At 32.1% G+C, this 23,686-nt stretch overlaps 3 protein-coding genes and 2 long non-coding RNA genes across 7 annotated transcripts; 2 read left to right on the top strand and 3 right to left on the bottom strand.

Annotated features, from left to right (window-relative positions):
* Positions 445-2,877, top strand: LOC109360537 (pullulanase 1, chloroplastic-like). Its single transcript, XM_019605506.1, has 5 exons — positions 445-522; positions 626-764; positions 1,728-1,837; positions 1,924-2,023; positions 2,678-2,877. The coding sequence occupies exons 2-5, from the start codon at positions 627-629 to the stop codon at positions 2,786-2,788; spliced, it is 459 nt and encodes a 152-aa protein (XP_019461051.1). The 5' UTR covers positions 445-522; position 626; the 3' UTR covers positions 2,789-2,877.
* LOC109360540 lies at positions 6,337-7,714 on the bottom strand. Its single transcript, XR_002109182.1, has 2 exons — positions 7,626-7,714; positions 6,337-7,501 (listed from the first exon to the last, which is right to left on the bottom strand). It is a non-coding gene; the product is annotated as an uncharacterized LOC109360540 (long non-coding RNA).
* LOC109360539 lies at positions 8,216-9,722 on the top strand. The gene is made up of 2 exons (XR_002109181.1): positions 8,216-8,550; positions 9,529-9,722. It is a non-coding gene; the product is annotated as an uncharacterized LOC109360539 (long non-coding RNA).
* LOC109359343 (shugoshin-1-like) lies at positions 11,308-14,231 on the bottom strand. 2 transcript variants are annotated; one of them, XM_019603967.1, is made up of 13 exons: positions 14,098-14,231; positions 13,752-13,939; positions 13,414-13,451; positions 13,185-13,293; positions 13,036-13,059; positions 12,867-12,935; positions 12,737-12,784; positions 12,551-12,641; positions 12,409-12,463; positions 12,120-12,297; positions 11,990-12,048; positions 11,568-11,878; positions 11,308-11,324 (listed from the first exon to the last, which is right to left on the bottom strand). In XM_019603967.1, the coding sequence occupies exons 1-12, from the start codon at positions 14,102-14,104 to the stop codon at positions 11,584-11,586; spliced, it is 1,161 nt and encodes a 386-aa protein (XP_019459512.1). In that variant the 5' UTR covers positions 14,105-14,231; the 3' UTR covers positions 11,308-11,324; positions 11,568-11,583. The 2 variants fall into 2 exon arrangements, with proteins under 2 accessions (XP_019459512.1, XP_019459513.1); XM_019603968.1 differs by having other exon boundaries at positions 11,990-12,047; positions 12,125-12,297.
* LOC109361194 (tryptophan--tRNA ligase, cytoplasmic) lies at positions 16,457-23,360 on the bottom strand. 2 transcript variants are annotated; one of them, XM_019606565.1, is made up of 12 exons: positions 23,237-23,360; positions 22,510-22,769; positions 22,281-22,400; positions 21,733-21,918; positions 21,463-21,580; positions 20,436-20,522; positions 19,198-19,290; positions 18,692-18,772; positions 18,115-18,186; positions 17,696-17,764; positions 17,469-17,579; positions 16,457-16,754 (listed from the first exon to the last, which is right to left on the bottom strand). In XM_019606565.1, exons 2-12 carry the CDS (start codon positions 22,749-22,751, stop codon positions 16,704-16,706), a joined length of 1,230 nt encoding a protein of 409 aa, XP_019462110.1. In that variant the 5' UTR covers positions 22,752-22,769; positions 23,237-23,360; the 3' UTR covers positions 16,457-16,703. The 2 variants fall into 2 exon arrangements, with proteins under 2 accessions (XP_019462110.1, XP_019462109.1); XM_019606564.1 differs by having other exon boundaries at positions 22,510-22,796; positions 23,237-23,357.

Genomic DNA, 23,686 nt, shown 5'->3' with positions numbered 1-23,686 from the left:
AATGATAAACTTGCGATATGTGCTAGAGCCTAAATGTATCTGAAAGAATGAAACATGTAGATTTAATCTATGATTGTCATGGTGGCAGCAATCCTGACTTTCCTAACAAACTTCATAACTTTAGGGGTGAATATTGAAGAGGGCAATTGTTGATAAACTTAGGTGTGGGGTTCCCATTGTGTCCAAAGTCCTCCTGACAATGAATATTTAGGTAGCGTATTTTGTTGGACGAGGTACAAGTTTGGTTCGGGATTCATATAATTCCGGTGATTGGTTCAATAGGTATTCTCTACAGACTCTCAACTTTTGCTGTAGTAATAACAACTAATTGTTTTTTACTTCTCCAAACTTAATTTATCATCTGCTTCGTTATGAAGTTATAATATTTATAGTCTTCAAACAATCCTGCTATTTTCCATGGATTTAATGTCACTAGTGTTTCCTTCTGAAACTAAATTAGCTTTGCTCTCTCAATTTCAGGCTTGACTTTACATACAATTCTAATGAAAATAACTGGCCACTGTAAGCATTTGAATGTTTCACTATCACCGTTTCTATAGTATCTTACTGCTTATGATGCATTTGTTTTACAACATGATGATCTTAAGCATCCTTCGACTTCCAGAATGAAACCACGACTGGCAGACCCGTCCTTCAGGCCTCAGAAGATTCACATCCATGCTGCTGTGGAGAATTTCTTAAACTTGTTGCGTATACGGTACTCTTCGCCACTTTTCTGCCTGAGGACAGCAAATGCTATCCAGGTGGGTCACTTTACGTTCTGCAAATACTGCTTAAAAATTGTTATTTAATTCTCTTTCTGATTCTTGTTCATTCACATTTCTTAGTTAATGCACTGTATTTTGAACTAGCAAGAATTAATTAATGTCATTATGTCATGTTACATAGACTTATTTAGAGCATTTGGTGTGAATGTTCTTTTCTTGAAAATAACTTGCATTTGTCACAAAACTATAATGTCCACACTGGTGGCAAACAATCTGTTTGTCAGCTTAGTTTTTGAGTTTCATATTGATACTTTTACTCGTTGTAGTAAAAAGGCAAGTGGGTAGTTTGGTTGTTGCACTTTTTTATTTTCAGAATGATAATCCCACACTTTGAATTTTAAAGCATTTAATCCAGTAGTGTTAAAAAAAATAATGGTAGATCTTCATGATATCATATCTTTGATATTGTAAAAACTTGCATATCTTTTGTCTCTCTCAAATGAGTTCCTTTTTCTCTTGCAGCCTGTGATGAGATTTTACTAATTTTTTAGTGTTTTGCTAACATGTGTCATTGACCTAGCGTCTTTGCTAAGGAATTCAAAGTAGAAAGTTTTAAATTTCAATCTTCAATTGATTAAATGCTATGTTTCCATCTAATACTTCCTGTTGTGGGTTCCTTACAAGTGTTTGGGATAACACATCATGCCCAAGCATGTTTGATGAAGGCTCATATCAGTGGATAGTTTATACTACAAGGAAGAAGAGATGGACATTGTTATCTCTACTTTCTGTGTTTTCTTCTGTTTGTATCTCCTCTTGAAAACATCTTATATTTGACTAAGTTTCCTCTTTACTAGTGTCGGACCAATTTTTATTTTATCCGGAGCATGATTTGTTTGTTTTATAGATTACTGATAAAGCAGCTAGACCTAACATTAATGCATGAAACGGTTACTGTTCCAGGACTTGAGAATTAAGATAGTATCTGTCATGTTGCAGGAACGAGTTCGGTTTCACAATACTGGACCATCATGGGTTGGTGGAGTCATAGTGATGAGCATTGAAGATGGACATGATGACTTTCCTGGGTTGTCTCAATTGGATCCCATGTATGTTAAAACATATGGCAATTTTTCTTTTAATGACTTACAACATCCTTTAAACTGGTTTGTTTTGTTGATAACCATACTTGCAGATATTCGTTTATTGTAGTTGTTTTCAATGCGAGTCCAAAAGAAGTATCATTTGTTAACCCTTCCCTGAAATCGAGAAGTTTCCAGTTGCATCCCATACAGGTAAAAAATAAAGCTTAAGAACTGAAATGATGAAAATGGTATTTCCAAGACTAACTATTTTGGAGGACTTTTGATGTGATATTCCAGTTTGGTGAATTAGTCAACTTCACTGCTAGAAAAAATCTTGAAAGACTTCCAGCTTATGGTATAAGATAGAAGTGACCTTTCTTTGAGTTCGTATACTATTTTAGTGTAATATGATACAGTTGTTTGAAGTCTCACAGTGCCTACCTCAATCTCGGGATGCAGTTTATATACTTGTTGTCAACTTCATGTAATGCCAAATATTGTAAGGAATCTAACAACAGAGTTAGAGACTTAGATCTATCTCCATCATTCAGTGATGACTGGGAGTCCATCTTGGTCGTTTCCGATTGTATCGCGTGGTTCAGCAGGCACCTATGGAGCGTGGTGTTGGATGTACCACATTGCTCTAAATTCTTGGGTGCGGTTTAGATAATGATCCTACCTAATGCCGCATAAGGTTGTAAATGATTGGTTCAGAAACATGAAAACGCGTTAACACGTTTCCTATAGACATAAGAAATGATCCAACTGCAGATAGATTCATGTTACTTTGGTTTACTGCACTAGAATTATACATTTATAATTTCAGATTTGTTGGTCAATCACATTGTATGTACTGTGTTGTAGGTAATGTCCTCTGATGAACTTGTCAAGACTTCAACATACGAGGTGTCTTCTGGTTGTTTTGTTGTGCCTCAAAGGACAACAGCTGTGTTTGTCGAGCCAAGGAAAATATGAGCCACTGCTTTTAGTCAAATGTGGATGTTACACCAATTTTGTAAAAATTGCCTTCATATACAACAAGAGTTGCATTAGTTCAATGTAAAGACTAACGTAAATTTGTGGTTTCCTTACATGTGATAAGGTAAAAAAATGTCGGTAGGAGACTCCCACCTAATTTGATATAGGGAGAGTAGATGTATGTAGTCTTATCACTATAACTGGAAAGACCGTTTCCAAGATTTAAACTTGTGACATCTTGGTCACTAAGTAACAATTGTTTTGTTGCATCAAGGGTCTTCTAAAATGTGGACAAGATAAGACTGAAATATAAACTAAGCTCCAACTTTATAGAATTGTCTTACTCGAAGGCATCTCCAATTATGTCTAACCTTAAGATAACATATGGGGTTGAGTGGAACCAATTGTTTGTAATAGGAGATAATAAGCATCGCCTTTGATTCTGGAAATAATACTTTTTAAGAGGGTAAAAAGTGTCTTTCTTGGAATAATTTGAAAGAGTTAATCTATCTCTGCCAAAAGCTTATTGAAATTATGACATTTTTATTATATAAGTTTATATTATAAAATATTTGAAAATTTCAAGAAATTTATTTTTTTACCTTTATTGCATAAAAGCTTATTGAATAAACCTCTAATTAAGTGGTACCACATATCCATAGGTGCCTTAAATATCTCTATCACTTTGTATCTTTTCAACTATTTTGGATCCACAAATTATCTATACCTCATGTGCCCAAAAACATTTATACTCATGTAGCAAAAAACTTTTTATCTATATTCACCCATAATTACTATATGCTCTTTTTATCTATATTCACCCATCATTCCTATATGTCCGTAAAAATAAAGTAAAGTAATTCTGAAATAACTGATAGTTCTAACTTCTAAGCGGGTACAGATTTAGATAACTTCTTGCAACACCTGATAGTTTAGTGTGTTGGGAAGTGAGTCACACCCCTACTTTATTATCTCAGAAATAATTTAAATATTTATTGGATTATTTTTTTTTATTGTTAATTAGTTTTGAGATGAAATTTTAGACTCAAAATTTAACTTTTTTTTTGTTGTTATGGGTTAAGGTAATCATTCGTCTGATCCAACAAATTTCTACGAATGAGAATGTTGGAAGTAAATCTTACCTTATCTCACTCATTCTCTTGCATATGATTTAAATACTTTGTACATTCTCTTACGTATAATAATGTACAAAGTATACGTACTTGTTAGTTGTTACATCTGTTTTCCAACTCACGTTATTGGTGAAAATAATAGCAAATGGAATTCAAAGACAAAAAAGTGCAGTAATATAGCAAGTAACATTTTGAACACCTTGGGAAGTCTGCACATACATTTTGAACATTTGCAAACAAGTAACAACTCCATAGTTCACAATCCTTACATTATCCATCCCTTAAACAAAAGATCCATGAAATATTTAATAAAAGCAAAATAGGCAGTGGAAAGAAACCAGATTAATGAGATTATGCAGTAATTCCTAGGTCCAAAAAAATTATATTGGACTGAATGATCTCCGTACAAAATGTGATTAAAAATTAAAAAAATATAAAATCATTCAAGGTGCATTAAAAATGTGACTAAAAATTAAAAAATATATTGGACTCTGAAAAATATGAAATTTAGCAATGTAATCTATCTAACTAATATGAAAGTTATAATTTTTAATTTCACTAACTTGTTGACTGAAAGAAAAAACTAAAATATGTCTAATAAGTTATGAACAATACCCTATTGTCTAACATTATCTAACATTAAAGTTAAAAGCAATTTTGTATTGTTCAATATGTTAACGCTTAAGATTAGCCTTTTATTTTTGTTAAATAATATTACCTCTAGCCTTTTTTGTAGGAATTTTTTAAATTTTGATTTTAGACCTTTTTATACGATTTTGTTCTCGTTTTCTAATTGAGATTAATATCTTTGCAATGATAGTTTAATTTTTTTACATGGTTAATATTATCAATCAACTATTTTTATTTAACTTATGAGTCATTAACACAATGATTAATATATTAACAATGTAAAAATTCTTACATTGTTAGTATATAGACTATTTCCCTTTCTAATTATGATTCTATTACTATAATACTCATTAAATAACATAAAATGTAAAAAGAAAATATGTGAAACATAATAATGAAGGTAATTTTAGAAACATTTATCTATTAATTTAAAGTACTTAATTATCATAGAATATTAAAAATTTTGTTATAAGAAAGAATTAATATTTAAAGTGGATACTTAGATTGGGTAAGGATCTCCTTTGAAAAAAGATGCAAACATGCAGGTGACAACTTTTTATCTCTCTTGCGCCATGTCTCTCTCTGAATTACTAAGATGGTAATGGCAACAACATCAACACTAAGTTCATGAAACATAACCCTTTATACTATTTTTGCATTACCTTGTGATATTCCAGCTAATCAACTTTTGCTTTTCCCTTTTTCCAAAAATGGTGGAATCTTCTTTTTCAATGTATCATCCGTTTGGGTAAGAATGCCACTCAGTTAATCAATCTATCAACCATCAATAATGCCCATGTTGATTTTAGAAATTTTTTTTAGAGTTTAAAATCTATGTATCAATAATGTAAAGTTTTTTATATTATTAATACATTATTTACTATTAATTTATTAATTTATGTTATTTTTGTTTGAAAGTCAATAATAATTATCAATGGTGGATAATTTAATGACAGTATAAAAAACACTTACACTGTCAGAATAATATTCTATTAAATCATTTGTTTTATATGATTTGGTTCGAATTGAGATTAATAGCTATATAGTACTACTGTTAGTATATATTTACCATTGGTATATATTATTTTCATTTATATCATATTTACTCATTAATTAACATAAAATGGTAAAAGAAAATATGTGAATCATAATAACGAATGTAGTTTTATAAACACATACATATTTTTTGAAATAAATAATACTAATTAAAGATTTAATATGTATCCTAAAAATGTAACTATTTTTTATATTGTCGATACATCATTTAATATTTATATATTAATCATTATTAACATGTCAAATAAAAGTAATATAAATTAATAGTAAATAATGTGTTATAAATATTAAAAACTTTATACTTACAAACTTATTAATTAAAATATGTAATTTTCATAAGAATATTCAAAATGTTATACTAAAGAATTAATATTTAAAATGGATACTTAGATCGGATGAAGATATGCTATTTCATACGGTGTTTTAAATTATGTTCTAGACTAACAAAAAAATATGATATATGAATTGAAAAAATTAAATGTTGATTTTTTTTACTTTAATATCATAGCTTCAGAATAACATGATTTAGATACAAGATATACTTTGAGAATTAATTTTTTTGGTACATAGACAAGATACAGTTCGAGAATTAGCTATGTTATAGTTGAGTTACATTAGAACTCATTATCTCTCTCTTGTGCCCTGTCTCTGTCTGAATTACTAGGATAGTGAAGACAACAAAAACAACACTAAGTTCATGAACTTCACCTTTATGCTCTTTTTGCATTTCACTATTGTATTCTAGTAACGTGCCCGTCAATTCTACTTTTGCTTTTCCCTTTTTCCATAAATGTTGGAATCTTCTTTTTCAATGTATCATCCATTTGGAGAAGAGAGACACTCGGTTAAGCAATCCATCATCCCTCAATGTTGCCCCTCTTGTTGTATAAATGTACATCTCAGAGGGGTTTCAAGTTCTATACTCCACACATTTAATCTTAGAGGGATTTCAATGTTCTTCTCTGTTCTGCCCCACTTTCTAGTTTCTCCTTTATGTTTAATCTATGTTTGAATAGTATTACTGGGTAGATAGTGTGATAGTTATTAGAACTGTATCACAAATCTTATCTCTATGTTATCTATTTATAAGGTATTAGTCTAGTATACTAAGGTCTTATTAAATTTCTAAGATGATCCAAAGGTTAATGATTCGATTTCTGAAAGCGATACTTGTTGTAAGGGGTAAATATGCACTCCGAAAGGGATTAATTCCTTATCGGTGGGATGAGAGGATATCCTTAATAATACCAAAAAAATCTTATCTTTGTAATAGATTGGTACCCCTCATGGGAGGTAGCATGGCATACTCAAATGTGAACCCCTCCTTTAGTCTCCTCCTGTGTGCTTTTCTCTCCTCGCTAGTGTTCTTCATGCTAGTTTCTGCGGCTCCCACATCTCTAACGCTGAAAAGAGCATTTATCCTATTTTTGCATTCCATAGTGATATTCCAGCAATTCAACTACTTTTGCTTTTCCTTCCAAAAATGGTGGCATTTTATTTTTTCAAAGGATCATCCATTTGGGGAAGGAAACCATCGGGTTAAGCAAATTTGTTGTATAAATAGACATTTCAAGTTCTTCACTCTACACAATTAATCTCAGAACTCAGAAGAATTTGAAGGTTATTTTCTGCTTTCCCTCCCTTTCTTGTTTCTCCTTTATGTTTAATCTATGTTTGTTTCTCCTTTGTATAACAACTCTTGTCTCTGTAACAGATTGATACTCCTCTAAGAAGAAGCATGGCAATGGCATACTCAACTGTTAACCCCTCCTTTGCATCAATGCTGGCTGTTTTTCTATCCTTGTTGGTATTCTTCATGCTAGTTTCTGCTGCTCCCACCTCTCTAACGCTGAAACGTTCATTTCCCAACCATGGAATGGAGCTTAGTAAGCTTAGAGAAATGGACATGAAAAGCCATCGAAGAATGTCACAATCCCATATTGTCAGCCTCCTGGTTCACGGAACCTCAGATCCTATTCAAGCTGGGTAACGAATTCTGTTTATGCTCAGTAAACTTAGGGAGATGGACATGCAAAGGCATCGAAGAATGCTACTGTCTAGTGTTGTCAACCTCCCTATTCAGGGAACCATTGATCCTACTCAAATGGGTAATTAATACTCTTTATACTCTTTTACTTTACTTTTAAGTTATTTTTTCTTAATGACATGTATTTGTTGAACATAATCAATGAAGGATCTTGCACTAAAAATGTTCTGGATAATTCTGCCATTTTTTTGAATAAAGAAAAATCAACAATTCTATGGAGTAAAATAAGAATTTGCCAATAGAAAAAGATTTTGATATCATTATGAATCAATCAAAACTTTTCTAAACTGTATTTAAAGACTTTTGCGTATGATTGAAATTCAACTAAAAATAGTTAAATCTTAAAACTCATTTAAAAGTACTATTCTTATTTATTTTGTTAGTGTTCATGTTATCTCTTCTTTAAGATTATGATACTTACAATAATACATCTTTTCTGGCCGACATTATATTGAAAGACAAAACTGTTGTCTATGATTTTGTTAATCAACAAATTGGATGGACTAACTATAACTATAAGTTTCACCTACACTACTATATGAGCTAAGATTATCAAGTATTATTATATCAAATATTTGGGTTATCTTTAATTTTCTATAACTTAGTTTTGACATGTTGAATTTAAATTTATTGATATAGGTTTATTGCCAATTAATATCTCTCCATCAAATGGAAAAGACAGAAGTGAAAAGGGAGAAACTTTACATGATAGACCTCAAAAGTCGGCAATAACAATGATCTTGACTTTCTTGAAGCACATGATGCTGATATTGATATAGTTATTAGGCATTAAATAATTGTTAATACTATTATAAACTAGTATTTATATTTCTAGGATGTTCTAAGTTGTATGATGTTGCCTCTTGTATGACTATCAATGAAGAAATGAATAAGTTATTTTATCCATCGAAGAATGTCACAATCCCATATTGTCAGCCTCCTGGTTCACGGAACCTCAGATCCTATTCAAGCTGGGTAACGAATTCTGTTTATGCTCAGTAAACTTAGGGAGATGGACATGCAAAGGCATCGAAGAATGCTACTGTCTAGTGTTGTCAACCTCCCTATTCAGGGAACCATTGATCCTACTCAAATGGGTAATTAATACTCTTTATACTCTTTTACTTTACTTTTAAGTTATTTTTTCTTAATGACATGTATTTGTTGAACATAATCAATGAAGGATCTTGCACTAAAAATGTTCTGGATAATTCTGCCATTTTTTTGAATAAAGAAAAATCAACAATTCTATGGAGTAAAATAAGAATTTGCCAATAGAAAAAGATTTTGATATCATTATGAATCAATCAAAACTTTTCTAAACTGTATTTAAAGACTTTTGCGTATGATTGAAATTCAACTAAAAATAGTTAAATCTTAAAACTCATTTAAAAGTACTATTCTTATTTATTTTGTTAGTGTTCATGTTATCTCTTCTTTAAGATTATGATACTTACAATAATACATCTTTTCTGGCCGACATTATATTGAAAGACAAAACTGTTGTCTATGATTTTGTTAATCAACAAATTGGATGGACTAACTATAACTATAAGTTTCACCTACACTACTATATGAGCTAAGATTATCAAGTATTATTATATCAAATATTTGGGTTATCTTTAATTTTCTATAACTTAGTTTTGACATGTTGAATTTAAATTTATTGATATAGGTTTATTGCCAATTAATATCTCTCCATCAAATGGAAAAGACAGAAGTGAAAAGGGAGAAACTTTACATGATAGACCTCAAAAGTCGGCAATAACAATGATCTTGACTTTCTTGAAGCACATGATGCTGATATTGATATAGTTATTAGGCATTAAATAATTGTTAATACTATTATAAACTAGTATTTATATTTCTAGGATGTTCTAAGTTGTATGATGTTGCCTCTTGTATGACTATCAATGAAGAAATGAATAAGTTATTTTATTAGGGTTCTTATTTCTTGGTAGGAGCATTTTTGCTTCCTATTGTTGTAGAGTTGCTTTGTATTTATGCATGAAGTGTAGATTCTTTTGCCATTGAAATGTAAGTAAGAAATTTGTGTTAGGTTCTTCATTGAAGGCTTTAATGTTGAAAACTTGTACCTTGATCACAGTTAAATAAAATATGTAGAGCATACTTTGTACTGGGACATATGATTTTTCTTGTTTGTGTTGTGGATTCTAAATCACTCATATGCAAACTGATGTAGTTATTCTGATTTCAAATAGTTGTGTATGGGAAGATTTCTCTATATTTTGGAAAAGATCTTATTCTAATTCTCAATCTAGAATGTGATTCTTCTTTTAATTCATAATGCGCAAAAATATATAAGTACTGGGGATTAAGCAAAAAATATGTCAAGTGCTATGAAAGTTGAAGAACTGAAAATTGTAGGTGTCAAATGTAAACATGAATTTTACTGACAGTGAAACTAATAAATGTAATTGGCTAGGATTAGGAACAATAAATTGGATGAATCTTAACCTGAGCAATGTTAATAAACAAAAAGTATTATGTGTAGGGAAAAGTGAATTCTAGGAAACGTAAAGAAATGATAAACTTGCATATCTGCTAGAGCCTAAATTTATTAAGAACAGAATATCAAGATGGAGATGGATAGAATTAACTTGAAATACACTAGAAGTCACATAGGGATAGTGAGATACACATCGTATTTAATAGCATTTGCACAAAAAAGAGAGTAACTAGGGTAAAAAATATCTAACTGAACTGAATAAGATGTGAGATTATAAAATTTTCAGTATAGTTAATGTATTTAGTTTAGATCTTAATACAATTTATGGGGTTGTGATAAGTGAGTTTATAAACTGAAAAAATAAATCAACCCATATTTTTTAACATGTTACCTTTTGCTTCTTTTGTCGTATGTTTTTTTATAAACTAAACTTGTCTTCCCATCTGTTTTCACAACGTGCTATCTCAAATTATAAAAGTATTCCAAAATTCATTAAAAAAGGTATTAGTTGAAGTAATTTTTTTCTAGATATGGTCAACCAAATAGAAGAACAAACTAGAGAGGAGTAGATGATTGGTTTACATTCAGCAAAAAAGCTTCAGTACCATCATGATTTAGATATATTTTTGGCATTCTAGCAAATAAAAGACATGTTTTATAATAAAAAATATTTCCAAGTTCAGGTCCATAAAATCTAATTTTGTAAATTAATTGTATTTTCTTTAGACCAATTACCACAATTTGACATAAAGAGCAACACAAAGTGAGGGACACTAGTTGTGTTAGTTAGGTAAATTATATAAACTTCACTTAAAGTACACAGTGCCAACTAATTCACACACAACAAACACAGTGCTGGGTGCATCTTTTGCAGTTTAATTTACAGATAAAAATTTAATTGTGATTTTTAAAATTAGAAAGATTATGTTATACAATTATTAGATATATCAAGCAAGATCAACATAATTCCATTTTTGATACAACATGTAACACCTTTACCTTATTAAATAAAATAATCATTCTCTAGTGAAAGTTTCAAGTTTATATTTGACAACTAAAACATGGAAGAACCAATGTTTTTTGGTTCAAACATAGCTACAACAGCAACCAGACCTTTGCAAATTGCAATCAATATAAGGGTTTGTTCCCAAGTAGGCTGCATTTTTTATATCCGCCTAACAATGAAGTGAAGACCACCCAAAAATATAAGATTATGTTAGTAAGCTAATCAAATGATATCATATAAAGGATTAAAGGTGACAATAGAAATTCCATTAGTTTTCTACTATGCATAGCTCTAAACAAGAAACTATTAAAGAAATCAATAGAACCCTATAGCCATGCAATGCACTATGGAGTATGGCATTAAAAAGTAGGACATGCTTCAAGCTTCCAGCCATTTTTCTCTATAAAATTTATGATAGTTCAGTGAGAAAGAACCTTATATAAAATTGGCTTAAGCAGGTCTGCGCATCTTCACGTTAAGCGGAACTTCCTTGTAAGATTGAATCTTTACAACTGATTGACGCACTGGTCTTCCAACAGATGATCTTCGAATTTCCCAAGGATCAGACTTACAGGCATTGTTTACTTCTCCAGAAGTTAAACTCGATGTTGTTGGACCACTTTTTTCCGACATATCATCACATAAATGGGAGATAGCAAATTTTGCATCATCTATCTTAAAGGAGTCTTCAGTTGGTTCTAGGTTCTCAGGTTTGAACCTGGCAGATTGCCTTCTAAAACTATGTCTGTAAATAGTTCACAAAGACATAACAGGCTTTTAATTCTCTTAACTGCTTACAGTTTTCCAATACAAATATTCAAATCCAGTCAGAAAGTATAGGTATATAAGAGCATACCTTTTCTTTTCTATATTCTTTTTGGCACGGACTTGTTCACTGTTAGTGGGTCCTGAAGCTGCATGCAGACAATATGTTTAAAGGATTGATAACAATGAGAAAATAACAAAAAGAGATTAAGTTGTGTAGCATTACATTCAGTATCTTCTCTGGCTTCTTCATGAACTCTGGATGGAAATGATGTTTGTTCAATTTCATTTGCCAAACATTCTTGCGGATGCATGACATTATATCTGATTTCATCTACTTCAAAGAATTCTTCTGCTGGACTTGGTTTTTCAGCTTTCGATTGCCTTCTCAAAGAATATCTGTTTGCATATTAAGGGAGATATATAAGCCGCCTTGTTCCTAAGTAGCCCAGATCACAACTTCATAGTTCAGACATCAGTCCAGTCTAATCAGTAAATTCAAACTCATACCTCTGGTTATCAACCATTCCTGTGGATTTGACGTGTTTGACAGCAGGTGCAGAAGCTGCATGAGAGAAATTTATTTAAAGATATCTACACTAAGTTTGTGTGCATAAATACAGACATAAAATAGGTTCAGTACACTAATTACATTGAGATTTGGACACTCTCTTCCTTTTTGTGTGGCAAGGATTATCCCCCATGTCATCTTCATCTGGCTGTTTTCTCTGAGATGCTCCTACCTAACAGTAGTTCAGAAGAGGGGAAATTGTCACAGTGTGCTAGGAGTGAAGACCAACTAGCGGAAGAAACTTACAAGGGAAATCTTAAAAAGTACCTCATTTGCATCAATTACATGCTTCAATTTTTCTGTGTGCTCTTTAGCCTAGCAAAAGAAAATTATATATAATTAAGCCTTTCTGACTTTCTCATTGTAATTCATCAGCTTGGAGTTGAGTTAAACTGACCATCAATTCTAATTTCATAGCTTTGAGTATGCCATTTTTTATTACTAGTTCATATTGAAGTTCCCTCAGCTGGATTGGCAAAAATTCAATGTCACTTAATACAACATAAAATAAAAAATGAAAGCAGAAATCTAACATATGCACCAAAGCTTAACAATTCAAGACTTACCCTCTGTCGACTTGAATTAAGTTCCTTCATTGCACAAACAGATTAAAGCAACATACGTCAGCCATTGCAGGATTAACTTTTAAAACACAAAATTATTTACCAAATCAACAAGAGTAAAAAATTTGACCATTAAAACATTTGGACAGTACCGCCAGCATTCGACTATTTGTCAGGGCAAGTTCCGAATTTTGCTTCTGCAGTTTCTGAAATTTGGTTTGAGACTTTTGCAGCTCTGCTTTACATGATTCTATAACCACACTGTCAACAAAAGTTGAAGAAACTCCAGTACATGAAAACTAATTCCAACATAATAACATTGGGCTAGATGAGCACATGAAGAAGACAGAAAAATAGACCAAAAATTACAAAAAGGATTACTTTCTATTAGCTAGAAGCTGCATCAACAGTGCATTTTCCTGCAAAACAATCAACCCATACAGCATTAAACTAATGCGAAAAATAAATAGAAATTGCGAGATGCCAATATATAATGGGAAATTACACTATCCCCGAGGTTTAACTTAACTACACTCATACTCCTCCTATTTCAAAAGCTACACTCAAACACTCCTTTAGAGTAAGATTAGTGTAATTTCAATTATGTCTACACACAAGATGTAGGCTCAATGGTAACTCAATTTCAAGAAAGATGTCGAGTGCAATTAAGTCAATTCGAAAGCAAAATTAACATAGTTTTCCATAAACCGATAATATACCTTGAGAAGCTGATCAGTAGAGATGTCGGCATTCGCAGAAAGAGTTGCAAATTTCTGCTTCGATTGTTGATTTAACGGCGACTTTTGCTGCTGCTCCTTTATGTTGTTGGTTATGTTAGTTAGCATTTTCTTATGAGAAATTCCAACGGAATCTCGATTCATAGTTTTTCCTCTCTTTGATTCATCACCTGCAGCTTCGAACCAATTAAAATCAGATTTGAATATAGAAATGGAGGTTTGTTCAGTTAGTAATTGAATCTAGTGAAGGAACGTAATTATCAAAACCCTAACCCTATGACATAGCTATAGATAGAAAACGAAGAAGAGAGAAGAATTGTAGCATTACCTTCCATGATTTATTTCTCTTTCAATTCTTTCTCTGATCCAAATCCAAGGGAGGGAGAGAGGGAAACTCAAAAAACGGGATTACGATACACAAATAAGAACCAACGGCTTTCCGAACCTAATTCCAAACCTCTTTTAAACCTCCGCATCTCAGCTTCGTTTCGTTTTTATATATCAAGAATATTTTAACAGTTATAGAAAATAATTTTATATATCTATTTAAATAAAAGTAATATACCATAACTAATAAAAAAATTTGTTTATTTTTACTAGTATATCTACAACCATTTCGGCCTACATTATTATTGTATGATACTAAATATTTAATTTTTATATATTTTATTTTAGAATATTAGAATGGTTTTAAATATTTGGTGGTAGTTGAGGGATTGAATGTCCTTATAAAGCGTTGTTGCTATTTGTTGGATACAATTTTGAGCTATGGTGTGTCATATATATCTTTGTTGCAATATGAGATGATACTATGGTGGAGGCAAAGAGGAGAGTGATTTAGGGATTAAGGATTTGAATTGTTTGTACTTATCTCTTTTATCCAAATGAAGATGACGATTATTTATAGAAACATAGACATTATGTGCAAGAGTTCTTCGTGTTAGATATGATAGCTTTGATAATGCTCAATTGACAGTGAGGAGGGATTCATTTTTTGCAAATAGTTCTATGGGGTGGATATGAGCACTAGTTTTTTCCTTCTTATGTGACTAAGAAGGTTGGTTTGTGAAAGTAATGCTTTGTTTGGGAGGAAGTGTGGTGGGGTGTTCAATCATTTAAGGATATTTTTCCCTCTGTTTATGTTATATTTATGGATAAATATAAGTTTATATATGATTGTGGGTCTTGGTTAAAGGAGCTCTTCAATTGGGAAAGAGATTCCATGCATGAGTTTTTTATTCTATCGCATGATATAGTTCTTACTAAAGGAAGAGTGGATGCTTAGAGATGGACGGTTGTGGAATGTTCTCAACAAAGTCTTCATATTCTTGATTGTTGTCAAATCTTTAAATTAGTTCTTTGCAAATTAATAAAGGAGAGACTATCAGACTAATATTCAAGCATTTGTAGAATGTTAAAGCTCCAACAAAATTATTGGTTTTTAATTTATAGCAGTTTTTTTGTTTTTTGAGTATATTAACTACAAAATATAATCTTGTGAAAAACCAATTTTGATGTGTTCCTTTTGTGACATTGAGCCAAAAAGTGTTGGCCATGTGTTTTATAGTTGTAGCCGGTCAATGATTATTTGAAATTTAGTGGCAATGTGGATTGGTGTTCGGTTCATAAATATAGTGTCTCCCATTGAAATTTTCATAAATACCATATGTCTCTTTCAAAATAAAAAACAACGCAGATTTGGGATGATGACTTGATTCTCGGTAATTTGGTCATTATGGTTGGCTCGAAATACTTATAATTTTAGGAATGAATGAGAACTTTGGTATGTTGCATGTGTTGGATTTAATTAAAGTTTTCACTTCTATGGTTCAATAGTGTAGGGAATTTGATATTTCTTTGGCAGATTGATATATGAATTGGCCTCCTTGTGATATGTGTTTGTTGATCCTTTGGGTGACTTAATTGGTATGATTATGTATAACAGAGTAGCTTTTTGTTAGAGCAAAAGTCAAACTGTTTTTTCTTAGGCAGAGTTGTTTCTGGTGACAGTGAAGTAATAATGGATATGAGGTATAGGGTATAGACATTGATATAATTTAGAATTTATCTTAAAATCAAGTGATATTAAGTGGAATATATACATGTGTTAATATGTATGTGGTACTAGGAGAATTGATGCAAGTAGTATAAGACTTCTTCTAACATAGCTAATGGAGATACGTTTCATTTATTGATATTTCATGCAAATATGACTATAATTTCATTGCCAAAAACTTCAGTGTTAAGACACGGTAACAACTTGGCAATTGAATCAAGTCAAAGCCTCTTTTTATCACATAAATAAAACTCCCCTCACAACAGAATTTGTTAAAGTGAATTACATCAACACTCCTTTGCTAAGGTTTAACCTTATCATAAGGGGATTTTAAGCACTAGAATCCTTCAAAAGAATGTAAAATAATATATATATATATATATATATATATATAGAGGTCAGTTTGGAGTTTGGTGCTTTTAGGCAATGAGACCAGCATGTATTGGTCCTACCATGTAAAAAGATGAATCTAGGAAACTATACAAGTAATTCAAGAGAGGCTGAGATCAAAGAAACTTAATCAACATTATGCTTACTTATATAATGTCTCAAATACACCCATTTCTGCAGCACTTAGATTGTTTCACAACAAATGAGAGTAAACTTGAATACAAGTAGGAAATATTCACTCAAAATTTACCACTGCAGTTCTAATTGCCAAACATAAATTCATTGTATAATCCATTATGGCTCCACATTAAGAATCCAATGAGCAATTAATACAAGAAAACCATTCTTCAAATAAGCAGATATTGTCTATAATGACAGAATTGCAGTACAGAAAATGTCAACATAAAACTGATTTTTAAATTAAACGAATCAAATCCTGTTACAGTCATAATTTGAGGGGGGGGGGAATAGTTTATAAGATGACTCCTTCAGGCAAACATGTGGGGAAGTGGTCTAACAGCCATAAATGCATCCACCATCTGAAAGTAATTTAGGAAAAAGCTGTTAACTTTTGCACAATATATATAAATAAATTCAAACTTCAACTAAGCTAATTTTAAAGATGTTCAAACTCCACACCAATAGAACTCTTAAAAAAGACATTATCTAAACTCAACAACACTAGCCGAGCTGAAAAGGAAAGTGTTAAAACACTTTAATTGCCTAATTGGTACATCAAACACTAATTTATTTCAGATTTAAGGGAAATGAACATGAGTATGAGACAACTTTTCTTCACCATTCCAATTCCCACCATTGAAGAGCTAAAAACTACTGAGCTTAGGACCTTGTTAGTCGAAAACAATTGAAAGGAAATCTAACTTATAAGGAAAGAATATATATGCAAAAAGAGCAGTTCAGTGTACTTAGGTCCTATTACTGTAGAGTCCAGGGAGGGACAAATCTAACAAAAGCATAATAAGAACTTAATTATTTTTCAATTCTTCAGAAAAACCAAAAGTCACTCTGTAATAATTACATACTTATTTGTCTCCCGACATGTATTCAATAAACAATAATTGTTAATCAACTAGCAAGAAATCCCTACATTAAGGTTTATCTAAGCTGTACCAGTGCTTCTTAATCATGTAACTAACAATTAGGACCTCAATTCAGTGGGATCATGTTATTTATTTACTTCAGTTTACGACATGAACATCTATGCTAAACAATGCGTAGTGGAGAATGCAAACCTCATCAGTCACAGAAGCCCGAGCCCTACGATGTCTCTCCACTAGTTCTGTCAAGACTTCGACTAGGCGCTGCTTCACCTCACCGGTTAGCATGCGTCCAGCTCCATATTCCTGAGAGAATGACACAACCAGCTTGAGAAGAAACTAGACAAGCCTTCTTGTGCTTCTTATAAAAGCAATTTCGGATATCCAGACTTTCAATTTAAAAAGATAAAAAAAAGACTGACCTTCTTAATGTGTTCAAGTTCAACATCATCGTCCAGGAAAAAAGAAAGGTATTTGATTGGTATATCTACCTGGATAATGATAAAAGATGTGAATATTCTTAAACTACTAGAACTAGAGATAATGGGTGAAGAGCATCAAAGAAAGAAAAATGAATAGATTGGGGAAATAGCGGATAAAATAATGAGTAATTACATATCTATGGTGTATATTGTAATTGACTTAAATAAGAAATAAAAATATGAAGGATTAAACAGCCAAAATTAGGGCTAGGTGACAACTCTAGTAAGCATAATCCTCAGCATACGCTTTCAGATGAAAATGACACATGAAATATAGGTTTGGCCCCACATAGTATGTGTATATGTGAACTTACACATAATACTCATCAAAATAAAAGCAATAAGAAGAAACTCCTTACCTCAAGATTTGCCCCTAATTGCCGATGTTTCTCTACAGAATCTTGCCCACCAGAGAATGCATACCTGTTTACCTGCAGATACCCACGCACATCAGAGTTTGTAATAATTTCATGCCTCTCAACTTCCTCCCTGTATATATAATCCTCTTCTAACCCTACACCCATGACTCTTCTTTCTCTCTCATTGCCACATTAGCATTCTGTTTTGCTCCACATTCTTATTTTATCCCAATTGCATGGGTGAACTGATGACTGATCCACTGCTTCCCTTCCTACACTTCTCCATGTATATCCCACTACCAAGAGGTCTAAAAGTCATCAAAAATACATTCAAATTTCAAGACATAGTGAGGGGCACCCTTTTATATCTTCCATATACACAGAATCGTTGGTGTTAATCAGTACAACACCCATGATTCCATAACAAAAAAGCAATTTTCTTAAAAACAAAAGTGCTTAGTAAAGATATTGTATGACTAAATTTTGTGACGGAGAAAGTATTTCTACAGAATTAAATATAATTAATGCAAACACAATAAAAACACATTTTATAAAATGTGTGATTCCATAGACAAACCTTAGTCTTAATTTCTTTTGCAGAATCAGTCACGTATATTGCAGAATTGGGATCACTGGCAGACATTTTTCCATTCTCTCCCTGCAAGTATTCAAATTTCAATTTAGTTTTGCACAAACATTGTGCAAGGATTAAGACCTACATAAAAATTTCAAATCCTAGATATTACATTCAGTTTGTTATAGAATGCAGAGCTCTGTATTTGTGCACTCCTCTGATGAGATTTAAACAATGATTGGACGTCTCTTACAATCTTGGTACATTCATTATTAACTCAAATATTTACAATATATACTACTGTAAAATGCAGTGGTTTGAACTTCGAATAAGAAAATAATTTTGCCTCTGCGATCAAGTTTATGAATTCTAGTAGACATGCACACACAAAAATGGCAGAAACATATATGCAAACAGACGGATTTCAACATATATACACAAACATGTAGAAATTAGCAGCAGTGATGAATTCAATAAGACGGTGTTGTTTTACTACAACACCAGAATACCTGCAATGCTGGGAAAAATGATGACTCAATCAAGGCAGGCTTGTGATATCCTATCCGAGGAGCAACATCTCGCGTCATTCTAAAATAAGGGTCCTGAACATTAAATAAAACTATTATAGAAGTGGTGAATTTGAAAATGCACATACATCGTGGACTCTATTTAAGACCAACAACAATAGCATGAGGTTCATATAGAAGCTATAAGAACAAAATGAAAGGATATATTAAGATCGAGTAAAGAGTTATTATTTAAACGGCATGAAAGACGTATTTCAGGCAGTTGATAATACAAAGACAAAGTGAAGCACTAGGAAACCTTATCTTCTCCATTAATAGTGTATCGTCTTCTCTAGTCCAATTCAAAAAAGAATAGAAAGAAACAGAGTAGTCACAATACAAAATACAAGAACAAATGAAAAAGAACTAAACTTGTAAATTGTAATATTCAGCATCCTAGAATGGTTTTTATATCTCTAACACCCTAACACGAGCCTTTTGGGTTTGGAGCATGGGTATTACTCATACATGTGTTCGTGACATGGATGAAACTCTTGACACTTTGGTCATAGAGATTTTGATACCATTTGAATGACTCAACTCAAAGACCAACTCTCCTAAAAGCTTAAGCTGTTAAGTATAGGCCCAATAATGGTTTTATATATCTAATATATGACATAATGTCTATCACGTATTTATTAATATATAATTCAGCATAAGATGTTAGGGATGCCTGATAAGTATGAGTTAAGGCAACCACCTGATCAAATATTCACAAATTTGGCCTTAGAATAGTTTTTTCAAGGCCAATTTCGAATACAAACACACCCAAAACTGATATCTATGATTAAGAACATGTCTATCAGATTCAGCACATTGCATCTACAAATGAAACGACGAATCAAGAAACAAAGCGTTTCATGACTTCTTCATGTGAAAGCTTTGGTGATATAACACATCATTTGTTATCCACACAGTATATGACCAAAATGATAATACAGAATCCAGATGGTACGAAGAGCAGAACATTTTATGTGTTTTTATGACTTTCCTTTTCCTTTCCATATGTGTGTGTCAGAAGTAGAAAACTTTAAAAATGATTACTTAAATGATTCATGAAAAGCATAGCAAGAAGTTAAAACACACAGTAATCAGATATTTCCAGTAAGTGTCATACCAGTTAATATTAAAATGAAATCAAATAGAAAACTAACTAGAAAAGGCTAAAAAAACCAACAGACCTGGTCGATTGCACAAGGAATCAAACAACGGAGATTCTCTTTGCCTGAAAATAGATGAGGAAATGAACTGGGAAATGATGGAACTGCCTGCATAAACAAATGAAGTGCATGCAATCATTTCCATATATAAGCTTCCAAGTATACATCAAAATAATCAAATGAATAGGAAAATGTTTTGTCGATCAGAATTCCGAACTTGAACTGCAATCTTGAACAATAGATGAAGTTTATATAAATGAGGATGTGACCATGGATGAGTGGGGCTGGCATACAAAGGTGGATAAGATAGGAATGATATAATTAGGGAGAAGATTTGAGTAGCTCCTAAAGAGTAAAATCTGGTGGAATAGTTTACATACATACCACTCATACACATAAGTATGTATGTTAGGTTCTGATGACAATAACGTAAGAGTTCAGTTATGCCACTAAATAATTTTTTCTAAGAAAAATAATCCACAAGATCCACAGTGGTATTAAAGTTTTCATCGTGTAAATCATAACTATAAACTTTCAGGTTAACGAAAGTTATGTTATTCTTTTATATACTTCAGTAAAATTCAATATAATACAATATTTAAATATATCAAATAACTTAAACAGCATATATATAGTTTAAGTGCACCAAGTTTGATAATGGTGTCAATGAATCCTAATCCATTTATACCGTGAGAATCAACAATTAAGACAAGGTTAGAAACTCCAGATATTCATTGCAAAAATTTTAAACAGTACAAAATTTGAACACCGAGATCTTTTACAGTTAAAAAATATTATTCAGTTTAGCACAGCTGCACAGGCAGCACTGCTAAGTGCTTAACCGGACAAGAATTGTCAACCATGATGCATAGCTGAATGAGATTGATGTCTAATGAGAGATTGCACTTAAATGCAACTTTCTACAACCTTAACAAAACATTCTCAAGATATTATTATCAATTCTTTAAAAGCCCAAACTCCGGCAAACAAAGATCATAACATAGAAATACACAAAGGCACATTCTAAATGGGCAGAAATGGGTCATACCTGTACTGGTGGAAAACTAACTTTTCCGATATGATCTTCACCGGTGAAACCAAAAATGCCAACAGCCTGATTATAGGTCACACGCTTTGCAACATTTACCATATTCCGGTAGAAGGCACTGGAAAGGACAATTCAAGTCAAAGGACAAAAGTTTCGACAAAACATTGAAACTTTGGCTAATCAAGGATTTCATTTTTATTAAACATCTAAAAAACTGAAAAGCATTACTTGATGTAAATTCAGGCAAACCTGCATTTACATTTGACTCACCCGCCAACATAATCAAAATCTGAAAAGATAAATGTTTTAGAAACGTCAAAACCACAAGCAATGATGTCTTTTGCGTTTTCTCTAGCTAGTCTTCGGCTTTCCTCTATGGTGAGATTTTTCCACAAGAACTTCTCATCATCGGTAAGTTGTATAACCAGTGGAACCTTAAATGCATCTTGCAAGTACCTACATGCCATTTTCCATTGTGTCAAGATCTGCGGCAATAAAGCATGTCTGGTTTTGACTATTTATTAGGGAAAATTGCTTTTATTTTTCAAAAACCCGTGTAGTAAGATTTTGTTTATAAGTTGTTTTAAGCACAAAATTAGCTAACGAAACAAATATCACTCATCTTCATTTACACAGGTCACACAATAATTTGAATATCTGAGGAGTAAGATACTGATTCATAAATTTATGTTTCTCTTTAAGCATAGTTTGTTAGACACTAGCAATTGCATACACTACCTTAAATGCATCTTGTTAAACAACATTGATTTTTGGCCTCATTTTGACTTGCTTGAACCTGTAGGATGAGAAATACTTACTTAGTAAACATGAATGGGATCAAATGCCCCAAATGCAAAGCTTCTGAAGATGGTCCTCGCCCAGTATACAAGTAAAACTTATCACCTCGTTCATATGCATCCAAAATGTCATTGAAATCGCTGTCTCCAATTGTGAACAAAAGATTAACACAAAAACAAATAAGCATAGCACATTCATTAAGAAACTACCAGAGTGAAACGAAAAAAAAAATTAAACAGAAAGTGATACCGGTGAGCGAAAAACACGCCACGACGGAGGAAGACATGGGCCGGACGGGAAGTGAGGCGCTCAACCCTTTCAACCAGAGACTGATCAAGCCTTTGGCAGCCAAATCGATCAATGAGCTTGTCATAATCAATTTTGCCTCCATCTTTGGCTGACACTTCCCATGGATTCACTATCTGCTCCTCTTCTTCTCCTCCTGCTTTAGCTCCAACTTCTCTCTCCTCCTTAATTTCCACTGCTGCCATTATTACTCCTTTTCCTCTCTAGCCGCAGCAATCAATGCTAGTTATCTATCATTTATGCAAAAATTTCAAATATTAAGGTTGTTCAGAGTTGAAAAAGAAAGTGATTCTACAAAGAAGATTGAGAGCCAAAAAATATGGCTTCTAAAAAAAGCTGAGTTTGAGGCTTTTTTCAGCACCTCGAACAAATGCACAAATGTCAGAAGCGATTTTTTAATCAAAATAATCACTCTCTTTGTGAAAAAACAAACAAACGGGCCCTTAACTGAAGAGAAATCTGCATATCATTTTCAAGATGAAAAAATATTCTTTTTCAAAAGCAAAGAACATCGTAGTGGAATAAAATCTACTCCTTGCACTATAAAAAATACTGGGTTTTGATCCATTTTAATTTTCCAATCACAAGTATAATTCCCTACATAATTTGTAAACACGCAAAAAGAAGAAAAACCCAATGAAGCAGAAACAGTGAAACTTCAGTAAGGTACCTTGGCGGAGGTTAGGGTTCCGCCGCCACTGGCGCCGATGTGAAAAGGTGTGTGAGGTGTCTATCTCGATTTTGCACTATGCAAAATCAATTTTCTTTTATCTTATTTTACCTGTTACAAGTGTGTGAGAGGAAAATGAGGTAATGTTTACTCTGAACATTTTATATCAATATTATGTTAAATAATTAGGCATAAAAAATATGACTGATAATATAATATAAAGTAAAAATTTATACACAATAATATATTATTAATCTCATTTGTATTATGTTTATATAAAAGTTAAATAGTGTTAAAATATGAAGAGGGAATAATATAATAATAATATAAAATTTATTCTATTATCAACTTATACATTTTTTCTCTAGATAATTATATTATAATGGCCCTCTTAAAGCTTACATTGTCCACGGAACAGACAAAAAAAATATATGGAGTGAATGACTTTTA

The sequence above is a fragment of the Lupinus angustifolius genome, chromosome LG11 (genome assembly GCF_001865875.1).
Source record: "Lupinus angustifolius cultivar Tanjil chromosome LG11, LupAngTanjil_v1.0, whole genome shotgun sequence".
In the NCBI taxonomy this organism is placed as follows: domain Eukaryota; kingdom Viridiplantae; phylum Streptophyta; class Magnoliopsida; order Fabales; family Fabaceae; genus Lupinus; species Lupinus angustifolius.
The sequence above is the reverse complement of the archived record's forward strand: the minus strand, read 5'-3'. Positions and strand labels throughout refer to the sequence as shown.

What these genes read in the sequence shown, in the direction of transcription:
- LOC109360537 (XM_019605506.1), top strand. Translation starts at nt 627, where the DNA reads ATGAAACCACGACTGGCAGACCCGTCCTTCAGGCCTCAGAAGATTCAC. An exon ending in GGACAGCAAATGCTATCCAG is followed by an intron (nt 765 to 1,727) that starts GTGGGTCACTTT and finishes GTCATGTTGCAG; the next exon opens with GAACGAGTTCGGTTTCACAA. An exon ending in TTGTCTCAATTGGATCCCAT is followed by an intron (nt 1,838 to 1,923) that starts GTATGTTAAAAC and finishes CCATACTTGCAG; the next exon opens with ATATTCGTTTATTGTAGTTG.
- LOC109359343 (XM_019603967.1), bottom strand. An exon ending in CAGCTTCTAGCTAATAGAAA is followed by an intron (nt 13,294 to 13,413) that starts GTAATCCTTTTT and finishes TTTTGTTGACAG; the next exon opens with TGTGGTTATAGAATCATGTA. An exon ending in GAGAGTGTCCAAATCTCAAT is followed by an intron (nt 12,464 to 12,550) that starts GTAATTAGTGTA and finishes TCTCTCATGCAG; the next exon opens with CTTCTGCACCTGCTGTCAAA.
- LOC109361194 (XM_019606565.1), bottom strand. Translation starts at nt 22,751, where the DNA reads ATGGCAGCAGTGGAAATTAAGGAGGAGAGAGAAGTTGGAGCTAAAGCA. An exon ending in ATCCCATTCATGTTTACTAA is followed by an intron (nt 21,919 to 22,280) that starts GTAAGTATTTCT and finishes AATGGCATGTAG; the next exon opens with GTACTTGCAAGATGCATTTA. An exon ending in GGGCTTCTGTGACTGATGAG is followed by an intron (nt 16,755 to 17,468) that starts GTTTGCATTCTC and finishes AATTACTTTCAG; the next exon opens with ATGGTGGATGCATTTATGGC.